The sequence below is a fragment of the Gavialis gangeticus genome, unplaced genomic scaffold (genome assembly GCF_001723915.1).
Source record: "Gavialis gangeticus isolate Ggan-Ray unplaced genomic scaffold, GavGan_comp1, whole genome shotgun sequence".
NCBI lineage: Eukaryota > Metazoa > Chordata > Crocodylia > Gavialidae > Gavialis > Gavialis gangeticus.
The window spans coordinates 41,383,128-41,402,423 of NW_017728993.1; the positions used below are offsets into that span (position 1 = coordinate 41,383,128).

Genomic DNA, 19,296 nt, shown 5'->3' on the forward strand with positions numbered 1-19,296 from the left:
TGTGACAGGTAATTGGGTATTCCTGTCTTTGATAGATTTCCGGTGTGCGTTCATTCTGGTAGACAGTTGTTGTTTGGTCACTCCTACATATTTTCCATTCGGCATTTGGTGCATTGGATGAGAGATATTACATTTCTGGAGGCGCAGCTGTAAGATCCGGGAATGGCTCTGCTGTGGGGTGTAGTAATTGTTGGAGTGGTGGAGATGTGTTGGCAGGTTTTGCATTTCTTGTCATGGCATGGTCTGGATCCATATGGTGTGTTCTGGGCCTGAGGAAGTTTGCTTCTGGTGATGAGGTTAGCAAGGTTCGGTGCTTGTTTGAAGGCTAGGGTGGGTGGCTCTGGGAAGATCTCTTTAAGAATAGGGTCTCTTTCTAGTGTGGGTTGCAATTGTTTGAGGATTTTCTGTATGGGTTCAAGGGAGGGGTGATATGTCATAACCAGCTGTGTGTGATTTGTGGGAGTTTTTTCTTCTGTACTGCAGCAGTTCTTCATGTGGTATCCAGGTGGCTCTTTCAAATGTGCAATCTATCTCTCTGGAGGAGTGTCCTTGTTGGGTGAAAGCCTTTTTAAGATTGGTGAGGTGGCAATCCCAGATGTTCTTTTCCATGTAAACTCGGTGGTATCTGAGGGCTTGGCTGTATATCACAGCTTTTTTGGTGTGTTTAGGGTGATTGCTGGTTCTGTGCAGATATGTATGTTGGTCTGTGGGTTTCTTGTATAACGCGGTTCGTAGTTTATCATTCTGGATACCCTTTGATCTTTGTTGACACAAAACTGACTATTTTTTCCTCTTTTGAAACCTGTTGTTATTGTATTTGTTTTTTGGATGCAAGCCTGTTTTAAAGTTTGTCTAAATTAATATTTATTGGGGAAAAAAGAATTTTAAGACAGAGATCCATCTTAGTGTATTCTTAACATAAGAAATACTTAGTTCTGAAGTTTCAGTATAAGGTATAATTTTGTTTGCATTCTTATGTTGAAAATGTGCCATCTAGCGATTGAAACAGATGGTTATTTCAGGATGTATTCATGCTGTCAACAAATACGTGCACATGTTTAGATTTTGATGTAATAAGAAAAAATTCAGACACTTTTTTTTTTTTAACAGCCAAAACTTACTTGAGAGACGTGCAAGAAAATAGGGCAGTTAAAGTATCATTGGGGGTGGAGGGGAAGGAGGGGGGACACAAATCCGGAATACTGCCCTGGGCCCTGTGCTTTGGGGGGCCCCACAGAGCCGGGCTGGCTTTACATCTGGCCACTTGGCTGCTGCTGCTGTTTCCGAGCCCTGAGCCCTGCTTCGATCATCTCTGTCTGCAGCTAGGGGGTGCAACACAGGATTGCTGCATAACTGGTTTAACAAATTAATGAATGTGTTGGTGGTGGCTGTGGCATGAGGGTTACCGCTATTGCCACTCATTGCCCCTACTGCTAATACACATCCCTGGGGCTGGAAACTCAGTGGCCAGCCTAGCCTTTGAATTCCCATCCCTTTTAGGAGCCCTCTTGGTCAAGTGAAATTGTTTTGCTCTACAGAGTCATCTTCACATTACTCTCAGCAAGGTGTACGTATGCTATGTATATATCATTGTGCGTTTTCTCTTGCTGTTCTATGACTCCTAATGGTTTATGTTTTATTTTCAGATAACAAAAAAATCCTCTCAGCTTTCTGCACTTGAAAAGCAGCTGGAAGAAAAGACAGTTGCTTTTTCCACTGCTGCTGCCAGAAATGCTGAACTGGAACAGGAACTTATGGTAGGAAGCTTTCACTTTAGAAATTCCAGTCGTGTAAAACAACAATTTGAGGGGGGCGTTACTGTGTACTTGCAGTGGAAGAATCTTCATTATGCAAGACAGATAGCCAATATTATCTGTCAGCATAGGTCATATTGTTTTAATAATCTGGATAATTTTGCTTTCAACAGATGCTATATTTTCTTTGCTTGAACAGAGGTTGAAATTCTTAAAGAAATGTAGTTTGTTTACTTCATACTAAAAGTATACCGAAAACCTCTCTCATTGAAGCTAGTGGGAGTTTTGTCATTTACTTCAATGGAAACAAAATTTTTCTATCTTTTTTTAAATGCAGGAAACAGTGGGGGGTTCTACAAGGAAATATGTTCAGTCAAAAATATTTAATGATCCTAAACATTCCTTTTCCATTTGTTTTTGGGTTTTTTTTAAACTTAAGGTCATGAATAAAGTATTTTATATTTTGGTCTTCTAAATGCCTTTATATTGCAGTAAAACTATTCTTCCAGTAAAATATGAGAGGCTGAGAGCTATAGGACTTTTCAGCCTGGAAAAGCACAGGCTCAGGGGGGACCTGGTGGCTGTCTTTAAGTATATAAGGAGCGTACATCAGGATCTGGGGGAACACCTATTCAGCAGAATGCCTCACGGGATGACAAGGTCAGACTGTCACAAACTCCTCCAAGACCATTTCAGGCTGGACATAAGGAGGAACTTCTTCACTGTCCAAGCCCCCAAGGTCTGGAACAGATTGCCGCTAGAGGTGGTGCAAGCACCTACTCTGGATTCCTTTAAGGGTCAATTGAACATCTGTCTTGCTGGGATCCTGTGACCCCAGCTGACTTCCTGCCCCGGGGCAGGGGGCTGGACTTGATGATCTTCCGAGGTCCCTTCCAGCCCTAATATCTATGAAATCTATGAAATAAAACAGTTTAAAGCTGAGTGGCTTGGGGTAGAGGATAAAAGAGTGGACTATAGGAAGTAGTGAAGGTTCATAGTAGTAGTAAGCTGTTTTATATAAATATTCTAAAAATTCCCAAGTTAATGATTCTTTTTGTAATTTAAACATGGTTATGTGCCTGCAACTTGGATCTGGAGCACTGTCCATCTCTCTCTTACATAAAATTTTATCACTTTGTCTAATCTACTTTACTTCTCCGAGTTTCTTTTTCCTAATTTGTGAAATTGAATATCTGTAGAGGGCACTGATAGATCTTTAGATAAGTGTTAGAAATGTATTGTTATTAGGCAATAATGTAGCTGTAGCATATGTTAGTAGTTAAAATATTGGTTTTAGGATACCTAGATTCCATATGTTCAAGTCCAAGTGTTGCTGATTAAGACTTCCCTCCCACCTTGTTAGATGGTCAAACGGTTTTTCCAAATGAGATTTTAACACTTTAGGGACCTGTCTGTTCTGAATAGGCCATGGTTCTTTCAGTGAGAATAGTTCTTTGCCTTGCTGTCCTTTTCAAATGTTTCACTTGTTCCTGATTGTTGTGATCTGTGTCTTTTGTCCTCTGACATTTGCCTAATCTGTGCAACATAGCTGCATTCCAGTATTACTCTGTATGTATGCTGTGGCACATAAAATGCTTCGAGATGAATGGAAAATGTTATTATCTGCTTTCATTATTTTTTTTGTTTGTTTTATAAAGTCTGAGAATTTTGTCTTTTTATTGCTGATCTCAAAAGATCAATACATACCTATCAAGGATTGGTTTTGTTTCAGGAAAAGAATGATCAGATTCGTAACTTGGAAACAAGTATCAATAAAGAACATGAGCACGTAACTATTTCCTTTGAAAAAGCAAAGTTAATTCATCTTGAACAGCATAAAGAAATGGAGAAACAGATTGAAATAGTAAGACATTGTATACTAATTAGTATGGGTTATATGTCGATATTTTTTCCTTATTGTTTAATATACCAATCTTTATTCCTCAGTGGTTCTTGTCATGGGGTGAGATCCCCAGGGGTGGCCGTGATGTCCTGGTGGCTCTGTGACCATGCAAGCTCTGCCCTGAAGGCACCCTCTTATTTTGCCTGCCACATCTTTGTTCGAAAAATAACTTGGGAAGCTGCCCACAAGCCTTCGCTTAGTCTTGGTTCACTGAACCTTATTTGAGCTTTCTAATCTGTAGGCCCTTTACCAGGTCTTTCTTTAGTATGGTGCTGCACAAAACAGCTCAGGCCTTATGGGCCAATTGTGTGGCTCCAGGTACCCCTTTACCACGCCCCGTGCCTCGCAGGTGTTACATTGCTGTTATGCTCTGTTGGGGCCTTGGCCCAGTCGGACTCTGCCCCTCTGATATAGCTAGGCCTTCTAGCCTAGACCCACTGTTGGGCCTGGCTTTGAAGCACTAGCCCACGAACTCCTCTTATTACTGGGCCCTTGGCCCTAGCAGCTTGCATCCCTCTGGTGCTGGGCTCTCCGGCCCCTTGCAGCTCATGCCCCTCTGGTGCCGGTCTCTCTGCAGCCCCTGGGATTGTAGCCCTCTGGTACTGCGGCTCTGCACAATCAGGTGCCCCCAATGAGGCCGCCTCCTCTCCTGTTAGCCTCTTCCCGGTCCACTGGTTCAAACAATAACACAAACTTAAGCCCCTGGGCTACAACGTAACATTAATAATAAAGGCAGCACTCTTCCCCTTTAAGAGGGCCAGCCCTCACCCTTAGAATATTATCCCTTTTATCTCTGGGCACATTGTGAGCCCCTAGAGTCTTACTGCATTTGGCGATAGCAAAGCAGGCAGCTGGATGCATTGGGCCACTCTCTTGTGCAGTTGCCAAAGAGAGAGTGACCCCAGGCCAGCCTCAGCCCTGAGCTTATATGTGCCCTGGGCTCTGACTCCTTCCGGTCAGCTGACCACCTGTAGGTGCTGGCTAATTACCTGATTATCTTACTGTCAAAGCAACCTGCAGCTGTGGAGCCCTGCCTAGCTTTTTGGGCTCCCTAGCTAAGCTGACTTTGCTCCTGAAGGATCAGGCACTTCTTAGTGCCCTGTGACAGTTCTGAGGTTGCTAACAAATTAGAAATTCATGATACTTTTCCCTTTAATATTTTTGATTCTAGTGATATGAAGACTCATGCTGTTTCTCTGAGAGAGATGCATCTCCTCTCTTCCATCTAGAAGGAATTTTAAATGCCTCTATAACATCATTACCTAACTCCCCTAAATTTCAGAAAGGCATCTCTAGAGGTCCTGAATCTACATTTGGGGAAAAAGTAGACCGGGGTGGGCAATTATTTCAGGTGGAGGGCTGCATAACGAGTTTTGGTGAGCTGTCAAAGGCCGCATGGGTAGCCCTGCCCCTTAACAGGTGCCCTACCCCTTGGTTGCCATCTTGCGCCTGGAAGTCCCACCCCTAACCCCTGACCTTTTCCACCAGAAGTTTCTCTCCTTGCCTCCCTGGAAATACTCCTTTGGGGGGTTGCCTTCTTAGAACCAGAAAAAAACATCATATGCTACAAGTCAAACACCTACTATAACATATTTTTATTTTATTTAGAAATAACATATTGCCATGATTTGGGGGGTGGTGTTTAGGGTGGGTTGTGGGGGGAGTTTGTGAGGTGGTATGGCTGTGTGTGGGGGGCATAGAGTATGTTGGGGGGATGTGGGGCGTTTGTGGGGTGTGGGTGTGTGGCTCTGGAACATAGGTCTCTGGAACGCACTGTCCTCTGCTGCAGTTAATGCAGGCAGTGCTGTGGGGAGGAGGGTGTGTCTGTGTCTGTGTGAGTGTGTCTGTATGTGTGGTTTGTGGGGTGTGAGGGAGGGTGTGAGGAGTGTCGGGACCCCTCCCACACTTCCAACATGGCACAGCAGCAGGTGGGGGTGCTGGTGCCTGCCACAACAACAGCAAGGAGTGCAGCCCCTGCCAGATGTGAGGGAGGAGGGGTATGGGGACCGCCCCCACACTTCCCCCATGGTGCACAGCCCAGGCGGTGGGGGTAGCAGCAGCAGCTGGGGGGCCCCCTGCCCACCCAGGCTTTGTGCTGCTGCCACCCGCCTGGACAAAGGTTCTGCGCTGCAACCTGCCCCTGCTCCCCATTTCTTTACCTGCTCCCCAGAGGGAGGGAGATGTTGGGAAAGCCTGCAGCAGCAGCCCAGCCCCATGCTATACTGTTTATTTGTACTCACTTTTCACTTTAATCAACAAGGTACTTTTTAAAATTTGTTCCTAAATTGTGCAATATTATTAGTGGCTTCAGTATGATGTCGTTTTTATTCACTCTAGGGGTGACTGTATGTGGCTGGGGGTGAATGAAATGTAACTATATGTTTGGATGTTTCTGAGTCTGTTAATAAGCTTAATACTCTATGTAACAAAAAAATCCTTGTGTATAGCTTCAAACACAGCTGAATAAGAAACATGAGCAATTTAATGAGCAAGAGAAGACAATGTCCATTTTACAACAAGATATTCTGTGTAAACAACAACATATTGAATCATTGGATCAGATGCTGATAGAAAGCAGAGAGGTAACTTTGATTATTCTGCCTAAACGCAAACCCAGCAATGATTGACTAATGGTCAGAGATGATAAAGTGGGTTCTTCTTTATTGTTTGTCTTTGGACATAGGAAAAACTGGGGTGGTAAAAGTTTATGTTAAGCTGTTTTTATTGCTTCCTAATTCTGTCTTCAGTCCCTGATAAAACCCTGAGTAGACCCAGATTTGCTCTAAACTAATTGCTCCCTATAACCTGTTGTGCTAGCAAAGAATAGCACTATGGCCAGACCCTGTCTTGGACTTTAGCGTTCTTCCTCCCCTAAGGACAGGGAAAGGAGTCAGCATAGAGCCATTTGATCTGCTTTACACAGTATGAAGAGTGTTCCCTTTGTAGTCTCTTACTGCCATAAGAGATGTAAAGCATAACACAAAATCAGGAGCAAACTCTCTAAAGTACAGTGCATTCAAATAGACTATAAATACAAATATTTCTATCACTAGCACTTTTCCTCTTTTGTTATGCTGTTTCCAATAGCATAACTTGTATATGTGCAGTTACAGTCACATCTTGGTTTTTTTATGTGCAAATCTGCATATAACAGGAAATGGAAAAGCAAAATGTCAAGAAAGATGAGGCTTTGAAAACTTTGGAAAACCAATTAACTGAGGAAATGGTCAAAGTGAGTATGCTTTTTTGTTTTACAGTTAATACTTTTTTCTTTTTTAATTTGTGGTAGTTATGACTTTGAAGAGGCTGAGAACTAATTTCCATTTTCCAGGAACAAAATGTAACAAAGTTACTTTATAGAAATCTGGCTTATGTAGATATTCCAGAAGTCACTACTTTTCAATATGCCTGTCATCCATTATTTAAATAAATACAGTGACTAGACTGTGCATGAGCAAAAATGTTTTTGATGAAAATGCTCGTCATAAAAGTAGGGCAGCCTCACACTTATTATGTTGTGGCAATATTTTGGAGAAGTTTTCAAAATAAAATACTGACTAAACAGAATGCTCTTTTCTGCAGGTTTAGAAGCTGTGTTTAAATTAAATGAGTGGTTCTCAGGTGGGGTGCTGTGAGACCCCCATGGGAGTGCCATACTGTAGGTACCACCACCACAATAGCAATGGCCAGGTGAAAAGTGGTCTGTATACAGGGTTTACAGCTTGCACGGACTCCTGCCTGAGGGTTTTTCAATAACCCTAAAGCAGGCAGGAGAGCTGGCTTGAGCTATAGTTCTTCCTGGTTTTCCCCCACCCCGCTTCCCCAACACCTCCCAGGAATAGAGTTCCACCTGTCACATGCGCCTGTTTCTGGGAGATGCTGTGTAGAGCTGGACTGGGAAAGGATGCAGCATGAGCTGGATTTCCTGCCTGCTGTAGGCTGATCAGAGAACCTTAGTACAGGATGAGTAAGTGCATGTGCTACAGTCCTTTTTAGTCTGTCACTTTTACCCATTTGAGGTAAGTTGAATGCCACAGTGATTCTCAACTGGGGGTACTACCACACTGAAAAAATTGGGGAGTGTTGCCCTGACTTTGAAGAGTTTGAGAACCACTGATTTAGATTGGGGTGCTCAGCCTCTGGCCCCCAGTACTGTGACATTTGCCCTGCAGATCTCCCCACAGATTTGTGAGGAGTCCCAGGGGCTGTAGCTCTGTGTGCAAAACTGGGTGTGTGGGACAGTGATCCTGGCCAGGTGGGGGCAGCATGGGGCCCAGTCTGGCCTGCGGACTGGCCCTGCATTTTCATCTAGCTTGCAGAGCCAAAACCATGAGCATTACTGATTTAGATTAACTAGTAACTTAAATTTAAGTTTTCTCATCCTTTTTAAGCCCACATATGTATTTTTCCTGTGTCTGTCTGGTAAGCCTTTTCTGTACAGTTTTGACAACACTGGCTTTTTTACTCTGTGTACAGTGCATGGGACCAGCGTGGTGTGTACTGGCTTTAGTGCACAGGGACAGTCTGCTGCACATATGCCAGACTGTCTCTGCGAATGGCATGCAAAGCCTGGGGCTGGAGCCAGCACATGCCGCATGTGGTACATGGAGTTGGTCCAAAACCTTTGGACCAGATCCTAAGGCTCCATGGGCTGGATGTGGCCTGTGGTTCATATCTTTAACAACTGGTTTAAATAGTTTTTCCATTGAGATTAAATAGATTAAAATAAAACACAGTAACCATAAGAGAGTGGAATTAATGAGAAATTTTAATTCTTTAGACTTTTTTAGTATTTCTGAACAACTAATTATTTTAAATGGTCTGATGCATATAACTAGGGCAGCCAACTTGAATCAGCTCTAGACATCTGTAAAGAAGAACTTGCAGTATATTTGAGTCAGTTAGATGAAAGTAAGGACTCATTTGAAAAGCAGCTAAAGAAGAAGTCTGAAGAGGTAACATTTATTTTATCTACTTTTTAAGTTGTAATGGAAACAAAGGTTATACATTATGAAATATTACTTCTTTTTAAAATAAAAGAATGTCATCATGGTCCAAGGAAGAAGTAGAGTGTGTGTATGCCTCTGAACCTGTGCCTTCTTGTGGCTGGGATGTGTTAGGGGTTTGAGTTCATAATAAAGTAGGGTTCAAAGCCATATAGATTTTATTTTACGGTTCTTATCATTCACTAAGAAAAATGTGATAAGCAACTAAATGGGAGCAAGTTAAAGTTATAAATATTTCCTTAGTTGCTATAATAGAAAGCTAACATATTTACAGGTGCAAAGGTTACAAAAAGAAATAAAATTAAAAAATCAGAATCTTCAGGACACAAGTGAACAAAATGTCCTCCTACAACAAACTTTGCATCGGCAGCAGCAAATGTTACAAGAAGAAACCATTAGAAACGGAGAGCTAGAGGACAGCCAACTTAAGCTTGAAAAACAGGTACAGTACATTTGTTTATAATGAGAAGAATTTAATAGTGTAGATGAGGATAAATACTTAAATGTATTTATATACATTTCTGTGATATTTTAATATCTGAATGTCTCTTTGATGCCTACTTTGTTTATAATTTTAGTTATCAAATGTAGCTGAAATAAATAGTATAGAAGCCTGGTTTTAAGAGGTGCAAAATACCTGCAACACCAGTCCATTTCAGCTGGAGCTGTGGATGCTTAGTACTGTACTCTGAAAATCAGACTTTGTAGATTTTAATTAAAAATAAGCTGGAATACAGAATGTTAAGTTTAATTACTATGAGTTTAAGAAATTGTGTGTTTTCTGAAAATACAAATTTCTGTTCTTTGACTTTTCTCTGCTTAGATTCAAAAACTGCAAATGTCATGTCTTAAATCCTCCTTATGTGTCACTTTGAAGAGATTATGTACCTTAATTATTAACTTAGAACACTATATTAAATAATATTTTAAATAGGTATCTAAGCTAGAGCAAGAACTTCAAAAACAGAGAGAAAATTTAGAAGAAGAGTTGAGAAAAGCAGAAGGGAAACTCAACATAGCTTCTCAAGAAGCAGATTTAAAAAGACAGAAAGTCACTGAACTTACTAGCACAATCAGGTACGTTTAGAACATTTTTATGTTCTCTGTTAGTTTCATGTTGTTATACTACTAATTTTTAATATAAAATGTGATATTCTTAAGGCATCAAGCTGTTTAATAGGTACCTTCAGAATAATACTTTCATAGATTTTAAGGCTGGAAGGGACCTCGGAATGAATCAGCAAGCTGCGTAAGTCTGCATAATTTTAAGCGAGCGAGTAGTTGCCCCATACCGTGTTGAATTATGGACTTTTATTTTTAGCTTTGTGACATTTTTATGAACTTACAAATGGTTATCAAGACTAGTCCTGTAATAGGCCTTTTTTCAAGGAGAGTTCATAAATACTATGACTTAAGTGTCATACCTGGAGATAGGTGCCTTCTTGAAACTGGAGCCTGAATTAATTGAGAAGCAATAAATACTGATTTTATTATTGAACTTGCCATTCTCTTTGTTGAATAATGGAGCAGAAAACCCCTCTAATATCTATTTCAGGACATAAATTTGAAATATAAGATATAAAAACCCCCCAAAATAACTTACTATCTACAGTGCACAGTTACTGTCGTTCATTTCTGGTTAAGATTAGTTAAACCAATTCATTTGAGTTCCTTTGCTTTTTTCCCCACTGATTCCGTATCAAATATGTTCAATTTAGAAATAAAAGTGAAAGGATAAAGTAAACTAAATGTAATTTTTCTTTTGGGGACACTGTCGAGGATTACTATTTGAAATGCAGTTAGAAAGACTACAGTTTAATTGACTTGTTTAACCCATTTACTCTTGAAATGGCATTCAGCAGCATACAGAGCTGATAAATCTTTGAATAAATCTGTCCGCTTGTGTTCATTCCATACGTAGATCATTGGAACAGGTATGAAAATAGCAGTCTGTTATTGTACTGGCTTTTTAAGCAGGAAGGAGGGCTGGCTTCACCTTATTTTAATCAGCTTCTGCTTCTGTGATACTGTAAAATTAGGATTTGGGTGATAGTTTGAAGTACACAGTCATTACAGAAGCTAGGGAAAGAACCAAGGAGCAAGGGAAAGAACTCAGCTTTTAGGTGCCTCAAGACTGTCTCCTCATCGAGAATTGCAGGGACCAAGGAAGGCTGCAGGAGTCCTTGCATTTGGGATTGGACTCAGGCTGATAGAGAAGGAACTTCTGTGAACTGTAGCCTTTTAATAATTTGCCTAGGTTTTTCTGTAACCTGTACATTGTGCTTTTGAGGCAAGGGCCTGAGACTCTGATATGAAATCTGCATATCATAGGCTGGCAGGTGTTAACAGTAATATCACTTCTGACATTCAAAATTAAATAAGACTTATGCATTATAAATAAAATTAAAATTGGAGTGGTTTGACATACTTTACCTTGTCTTATTAGTAGTGTGGGCACACAGCTAATACGTTTTAGACTTTATGAATGGGATTATAGAATTATAATTATAATTTTAGAATGTGATTATGTAATGTATTTAACAGACAGTTTAAATGTGATTATGTAATGTATTTAACAGACCAGGGGCTGGTCATAATAAGTCTGGAAATCCTTTTCACTCCCATGTTCCTATGTATATACTTAGGTAGTCTTATGATGATAAGAAAATTGATCTATTCTCCTATAATATGACCAGGTTTTTTTACCCATGGCATTGTTTACTTGCATTATTACTTCCACTCACTGTATTAATACTTGGCACGTATATAATACTTGTAAATTAATTGCCTGGTAACAGAAAATACAAATTTAATCTAGCCTTACAAGAATTTTGTGAGTGGTCTTAAAAGGAAGGGGAACTGACGTAAAAGGACAGCATTGCTTTTTTGCAGATATTAGAGTAGAATCCAGATTTCTAGATGTTCAAAAACATATTAATCACAGGTGCATACTTATTCCTCAAAACATACAAGTGTTTGCATATGTTGCTTATATTATTTCATAGTTTGTTAATATTTATTAATTCTCCTTGCTGTCTTTTTTTATTTAGGCAGATTAAACTAGAGATGGATCAATGCAAAGATGAACTTATTGATATGGAGAAAGAACTAATACAATTAAGAAGAGATGGTGAAACAAAAACAATGCAGCTAAATCAGTTAGGAATTACTTTGGAGCAGTTGCAGTCAGAAGTACATAAAAAAACAAACCAAGGTAATTTAATGTATTTTACCCTTAAAACTTTCAGTTTAAGGTTATTTTGCTTCTGCTTTATGTATATGTTTTTCCCTGTCCAGTTATTTACTCTGTAGTTTACTTACAAGTAATGCACACAAAAGGCATATGGAGAATCCAACTGCCAAATACCCATGCCTGAGTAGTGCGTGGAGACTCGTAGTTAGCTGTGTTAGTCTGAAGTCTGGCAGAAGGTACAAAATTGACCCCTGTTTTCTGCCTAAACAGTGAGTGATCGCTGTTCTTAGTACTTTTGGGGCAAACACCACATGTCTGCCAACCTTCCTAGACACTAAAACTTTGCAGTCAAGCCATCTAGACCCTGGAGCTAGTACCACAGTGTACTCAAGCAACCCTCCCAGCCCCAGAGCCTGCCTTCCTGTGTAGGAGGTCTGGTTTCTTGCTTATACTGCCATGTTAACCTTACAATATTTCAAGGTACCTGGGCTTAACAAAGGAAGGTTCTATCCAGTTCTAATGTGCATTTCTTCAGGGGGGGGTTTCCATGACTTCTGTGAGCACAGCATTTGGTCTGAGTCACAGGTTGGCTACGATGTCTGGCTGTCTTACTTCTGATGGTAGGTTGGAATCCCTGGCCTAACAAAGCACTCTTTTTTGTGGTACAAGCCCCGGGCTTCACCTCTGCCATCTCTTCTTAGGTACTGTGTAAAGAAGCATCAAAAGTCAGTGGCCTTTTTAAAACCTTGCATACTGAATACATCCCTCAGGTTTCTAGAAATGCAAGTCTCAAAATATCTGAGAATGAATAAATTAGTAATTTTTCAGTCCAGAAATCTAAAGGGGTTTTATTTCCCCTTTTGTCAATGTTACAGTAGAATTAGAATCTAATCCACAGTGAATACTTGGCTTTTATAAAACAGTAGAAATAATAATTTGATACAGATCTCTCAACCTTATTATTCTTTCAGTAGAAAAAATACTAGCCTGCGAGGCCATTCTGTCCAGCCCATGGGTCCCAGCCGGCAGGGGCTCTATGGAGCCGAGCCAGCTCCCCCTTCTTGCTGCTGGTACAGCCCAGCCTGGCTCCATAGATCCCTGCCAGCCTGTGGCCTGCTCTGTGCCCCACTGGTGCTGGCCCTGGGACATTGGTCCCAAGATGGTGACCGGGGTTGGGGACCACCCATTAAGGGGCAGGTCCAGGCTCAAGGCATTTTTCCAACCCTTCTTCCCATGTCCTCAAGACCTTTCTGACTAAGAACTGGCAAAATCTCGTCATTTTCTCTTCCCCTTTTACTCGCACCATGTTCATCACGCTGATAAATTTGGTGTACGTAAACACCTCTGTCAGGCATTCCCCATCCTCCTCCTTGTTTTCTCTTGTATGTTTGTTGCCTTGCCACCCACTCTTTTTTTTCTGCCCTTTGAAAAAGGTTCTTAACTCTCTCTGTATCTGTCATGCTTGTCACCATGTTGAAGGAAACACAGTTCCTACATAGAGGATCACAGGTAGTAATATTGCCTTTACTGGTTCCACTTTTCCTTGTTTAGACAGCTGCCTCTTTCTCCAGACACCTATTATCTGTTGTATCTTGGCAATTTATCTTTACCCAGGCCTTGTCACCTTTCCCTTTCATGTCCATCTGTATGCCAAGGATTTTCATTTCCTCTGTTTGGAGCTGCAAACTGTAGTCTTCCAGCCCTTCCCAGTTCCCTGTTTCCATTAGTGTGGTCTTATTTTTATTAATTTTTGCACCTGCTCCCTTGCTGTAGTCCGTTGCATGTTTCAACACTCTCAGTCGACAGCTTATCTTGGCCAAATATTGTGATGTCATCCATATATAATGTGCACTTAATTTCTTCTCTGCCAGGGGTATTCACCCATGTGATCAACCTTTCTCTTTTTATTTTCTGGGCCAATGCTTCTATGACACAAACAGCTCTGCTGATATTGGGTAGCCCTGTCTTACACCAGATCTTATCTCAAAGTCCCAGCTCAAGTGACTGTTTATCAATATCCGGCTTTTGGGTGTCTCATCAAAGAATGTTCCAGGCCATACAGTTGTTGTATCTGGGAATCCCATTTTCCTCAGGATCACGAGCATGAACTTATGCTCTACTCGATCGTGTGCTTTCTCCAAATCTATATTCATAACCAGTGTGTTTCTTTTCCTCTCTCGGACATCTACCAAGTGTCCCTTATTTTAATCATAATGCATCCACAGTTCTTCTCCCTGGTATGGCACACGCCTGGTCCTCATGAATCAATTCTGATAAATTGTCTCTTATCTTTTGGGCCAAAAACTTTTACAAACATTTTATAATCTGTGTCGAACAGTGTGATTGGTCTCCAATTCTCTAGTTTTTCTTTCTCTCCTTTTTTTAATGATAAGGACTACGACTCCCTCCACAAACCTTTCAGCTATTTCACCCTGCTCCCAGGTTCTGTTCAATAACTCTACTGGGTCCTGCCCTATGTATCCCCAAAATTTCTTATAAAATTCACATGGTAATCCATTTCAGCCTGGTGTTTCTCCCCTCTTTTTAGTTTTCTCATTGTTTCAAACACCTCTTTAGGGGTGATTTCTCTTTCCATCTTCACTCTTTCTTCTTTGTTTATTCTTTGTACAAGTTCCTCTACAAATGACTGGACTTTCGTTTAATCTGTCCCTTTACTTTTATACAATACTTCATAGTAGGATCGTGCCACTTCAGGCACTTCTTCCTGTCTCATTACTGTTTTCTCTTCTGTTGTCATTACTGTCAGCAGTCCCTTTTTTGCTGCTTTGAGTTTGATTGAGAAATAGTTATTCCATGTTTCTCCTTCTTCTGGCCATGGTGCTCAAGTTAAGAAAATCTTCTCTTTCACTGTCTTCCTAAACCATGTGTTGATTCATCTCTTGTTCTCTGCAATCTCTTCTTTCTTGTTTTTGCCTTATGCTGCTTGTTTTTGCAACATCTCCAATTTCCCCTAAAGGGTTTTCAGTTGTCATCTCTACCTTTTGCACTTCCGTCTGTCCTGCTTTGTGGAAGAACTCTTCTGTTCATTTCTTAATCAGTCTCCACCAATACCAGGGGTTTTTTAAGTATTTTTTCACTGTTTTCTAGTATTTATATCGTGCTGGCTATTCCTTGCAGAGTTGTTCATTTTCTGATAATTTTGTGTTTAGCTTCCACACCCATTTCCCTCTCTCTTCTGGCCTGTTCTTAGTTTAACTTCTAGTGCTCACTAGTTACTCATTGCAACCGGTGTTACATTCTTTCATATCACTTCCAGTCCCTCTGATGCTAGGACTACATCAATTCTTGAGGACCTCCTTCCTCCGGGGTCAAATCTTGTTGCTGTTCTGGAGTTCACCCATACATCTACCAATCCTGCATTTTTAATCATTTCCCTTAGGATTTTTGTCAATATATCCATTGTCTTGTCGGTGCTACATCCTTCCTGGGCTGCTTCTGCTACACAGTTGAAATCACCTACAGTGATTCGTTTTGTACCCCCATGCATGTATATTTCTAGTTTCTGGAATAATTCTGTTCTTTGAGCACTGTTTGTGGGTGTGTAGACATTAAAGATTTTTATCTCTTTCTCCCATTGTTATCACTAGTTTCAGTATGTGCCCACACACTATCTCTTGGAATTGTTTGACCTGTACTCTTGGTCCCGCTGTCCATCTTTCCTTCAAATGTCCGTAATCATTCTCCACTAATATGCTGCATTCTTGAAGACCCATTATAGCTGCTTCTAATCATTGTAAGATGCGTTCTACCTTTCTCCATTTGTTCATTGTCTGAATTCTTATTACATTTAAAGATGTTATTGTAATCTCCATCAGGATCTTTCTCAGAGGTCTTCCATACTACTGCTTTCTGATGTCGTGGGTTGTTTTCCTTCTTCCAGCCATATTGTTATTTTTGGTCTGGTTTGCACCTTTCTATTCAGAGCTGGATCTTCTTCCTCTGCTTTATTTTCTCTCACATTCTTCTATATCCCCCCCATCTACTTTTCCACCTCCTTTTCCTTGCTTGTCACGTTTCCCCCCACATGTTCTACCTTTTTCTGGCACATGGATTTGGACTTCTTCCTTTTCCCTTTTGGTTTCCCAGCATCCTCTTCCTGTCTGTTTCCTTCCTCCATTTTCTGTGACTCCTCGGTTTCATTCACATTTGTTATTTCTACATCAGAGCTATCTGTGTTTTGCTGTACCTCTTCCTCTTCCAGTATCGTTGCTTGTCCGGCTGCTTGTGTTATAATGTCAGTGCTTGGTCTCCTCTCCAGTTCCAGCTCTTGTGGTGTTTCATCTTCTGTGTGGATTTCCATTTGCTCCACCTCTGTTTTTTGTGTTCCTCTTACTTCGCTGGCATAGGCAATAGGGCGGTTCCTATAAAGGTGCCCTTCCTCCTTACAGATTGTACAATTAAGTGTCTCCTGGCAGTCTCTGGCTCTATGGCCTGTCTCATTACATCTGTAGCAGCAGGTTGATGCACAAAATGCTGCAGTGTGCCCTTCTTTCCCATACTGACTGCATATTTTGGGCTGCCCATGATACATTATGTATCCCCTTTGGGGTCCTAGCTGGATGACTGATGGTTAAGTGTTTCACTCCTCCTTTATCAAATTTGTCTCTTTCCAGGGTTGCTCTTACTTTCCACACCTCTCTCCAAATTTTATACTTATCTAAAACTCTCCATCCATCCTCTGATATCTGCTTCATGTATTATCTCTGAGAACATCCTGACTATTGTGACACGCTCCTGGGATTGCTCTCCAGCTAGGAATCTAATTCCTCTCAGGGTTACATCATCGTGCTTTTCCTTGTATGAATTCCAGAACTCTTCATAGCCCTCTCTCTCCCAGAACATGATTTGCCACACTCTTTGGTTTCCAAATGTCAGCAGGCTTGTTACTTGCTCTAGTTTTATTTTTTCAATGTCTCAAAATTCTAATATTATAAAAACCTAAGTCTGTCTGTCTGTCTGTCCATAATGCTTTATTGGCACTCTGATTGGCTGACAGAAACAGCCAATCAGAGTGCTCCAAGCTTGGGGGACTGCCACCATGATTCCAAAGCCGCACTGAGGACTGGACAGAGGGTGGCCTTAGTTTCCCCCCCCACCAAGAGGCAGGACAGCAGCAGCATGGGACGTTAGGAGGTGGCACTCCATCTCAGCCCCTTCACCCCTGCCCATATCATGCTTGGTTGGTGTTATATATAAGTTTTATGAAGTCTTTTGGCAGGCATCCTGCATGCAAGTTTTGCCTGCCCTCAGCCATATGGCTGCAGAAGCAAGCTAGGGAGGACCTGCAATTTCCATAAAGTGGGCTTTAAGCCCCAGGACTTTGGCAGGTACTAAACCATGCTAAAAGATCGGTTATCCCCTGGGGGATATCTGAAGTCCCTGGTGGGGGTGGAGGATGTTTGCCGGTTGTAGGGCGACTTATAGTTTTGGACTGACTCATGGTTTTGGACTTGATTTGGCTGATTTGGCTTAGAACACAAAAAATTTGTTTTAAAAAAAGGGTATTATATAGAAGCTTTCAATTAGAAAAAGGTGCAAAGGGGCTGATTAAAAGTGTATTTATGGAGTACCTGTGCTAAAACTTGCAGCAGTTTCAAAAAAAGGTAAGATGCCAAGAGTTCCAGGTGAACTAAGTTAGTGGGTACTATATACAAATTGCTACAGCAGAGTTTATTTCAAGGTCATTGTTTTCAAATTTGCTCCGTACTTCCGTGTGCTTAGGGAGAGCAGAGTTTGACAGTAATGAGTGAGGGAAGAAGTTTGGGGCTCAGGGGGTAAAGGGGCTACCTGACTCCCCAGATTTCTTTTCCTTGATGTAGCAGTGGGAAAGGGACAAATTCAAGGCAAACCTCCAATAATTAGATTCTGTACCTGGAAAATAATATCAAATTCATAAATTCTCCATATATAAAATCTAATGATGGAGGGGCTCTTATAATCAGGATATTCTTATATTTGAGTAAACATGGTACTTTTTCCCTCTTTCTACTTGGTGCAGTTTTCTTTAAAACTCAGAACTGAACAAAAAGAATTGAGGAGGCTGGGTAATGTACAGTCTTCCTAAACTTAAGCTGTAAATGTTTGGTATTATGAAAGTGTTCTCATGGAAACTGGTGGGGAATTGCTTTTCTTGAATGTCCTTGAAACTTGTTAGTGTTAAAAACAGTTGAATGCTAGAATTTTTAATTTGTGGAAGCATCACTTAACCTAGCTTATTGGTCGGTACACTTTTTTTAACCATTGTAGTGACTGAGTTAGAAGATAAACTGCTTCAGAGTGAGGCTTGTCACAAGAATGCCTTACAGAAAATAGCAGAGCTGGAGACTGAGTTACAGAATGCCCATGGAGAGTTAAAAATCACTTTGAGACAACTACAGGAGCTGAAAGAGATTCTTCAAAATGCACAGTTATCACTGGAGGAGAAGTATGCTGCTATCAAGGATCTGACAGCTGAGCTTAGGTGTGCTAGCTTTCATTGTGATCTTAGAAACAGTGAAACTTGTGGTTGTTGTTTTCTGTAGTATTTCTATCAGTTCTCTGTAATCTCTATATAGTTAATAGTTTTGGGATAACTCAAAGTAGTCTCTAACGTTTTCAGTGTCTAAAAAGTGAATATTTTATAAGGAATTACTTTGTTGGAAATGTCTTCAAATTCTGTTAAAATAGTATTTCCCAATTCAAATCTCAAAAATGGCCTGACTCAAAGACATGCTGAGGAGCCACAGCTGTTCACTGAAGTTACTGGAAGATATGGTCACTGAGTATCTTTGAAAATAATAACATCTTACATTGTAGGTACTTAAATGTTGGTTTAATTGCCTGACTCTAGGCACCCACATTTGAAAATACTAGGTTGATTTCAATGAGATATGTATTCATTTGCTCGGTCAAGAAATTAAATAATTTCTATCTTAAAAGTTTTTCACATCTAGAAGTACTTTTATATAATGTGCTGAAAATAGTTTTTAATTTTCATCTGTCATTTTAAACTTCTGATTGAGAGTGAGTGCTTGGGAGCTTGTCTGCTAAGAGAAGCAACACTTAGAGTAGCTTCCATCTCTGGCTCTCCATCCATATCAATATTAAAGGAGGCCATGAGCGGGGAGAGAGATCTACAGGGACAGAGTGCATGCTACCACTATCAGGAAAAGAGAGGAGTAATATCTGGCTTCCAGCTCACATCCTTGGTTTATGTAAGGGAAGAGGCACCCACTATTTCCATCTACAGTTACCATGGTTACTATTTTAAAGGTTTTATTTAACTTTTTCCACATATGCATGTTATCTCACTCCCTTTTTGCATCATTTGCTGCTGTGTGCCTTTCTTTCTTTCTTCATCTCTTCTCCCCACTATCCAATAACATTTTTGGAGTGGGCAAGTGAAGCACCAGCTTCAGGCATCACCTTAGTGGGGACACC

General features: G+C 40.7%; 1 protein-coding gene across 4 annotated transcripts in view; it reads left to right on the plus strand.

Annotated features, from left to right (window-relative positions):
- The window catches only part of CCDC18 (coiled-coil domain containing 18), a 79,004-nt gene that overhangs the window by 14,279 nt on the left and 45,429 nt on the right, over nucleotides 1–19,296 (plus strand). For all 4 annotated transcript variants that reach the window (XM_019501619.1, XM_019501622.1, XM_019501620.1 and 1 more), the window contains 9 exons: nucleotides 1,647–1,757; nucleotides 3,487–3,618; nucleotides 6,105–6,239; nucleotides 6,812–6,889; nucleotides 8,496–8,612; nucleotides 8,938–9,105; nucleotides 9,598–9,740; nucleotides 11,714–11,877; nucleotides 18,124–18,337. In XM_019501619.1, coding sequence (XP_019357164.1) covers nucleotides 1,647–1,757; nucleotides 3,487–3,618; nucleotides 6,105–6,239; nucleotides 6,812–6,889; nucleotides 8,496–8,612; nucleotides 8,938–9,105; nucleotides 9,598–9,740; nucleotides 11,714–11,877; nucleotides 18,124–18,337 — 1,262 coding nt within the window. The remainder of the gene's footprint in view (nucleotides 1–1,646; nucleotides 1,758–3,486; nucleotides 3,619–6,104; nucleotides 6,240–6,811; nucleotides 6,890–8,495; nucleotides 8,613–8,937; nucleotides 9,106–9,597; nucleotides 9,741–11,713; nucleotides 11,878–18,123; nucleotides 18,338–19,296) is intronic.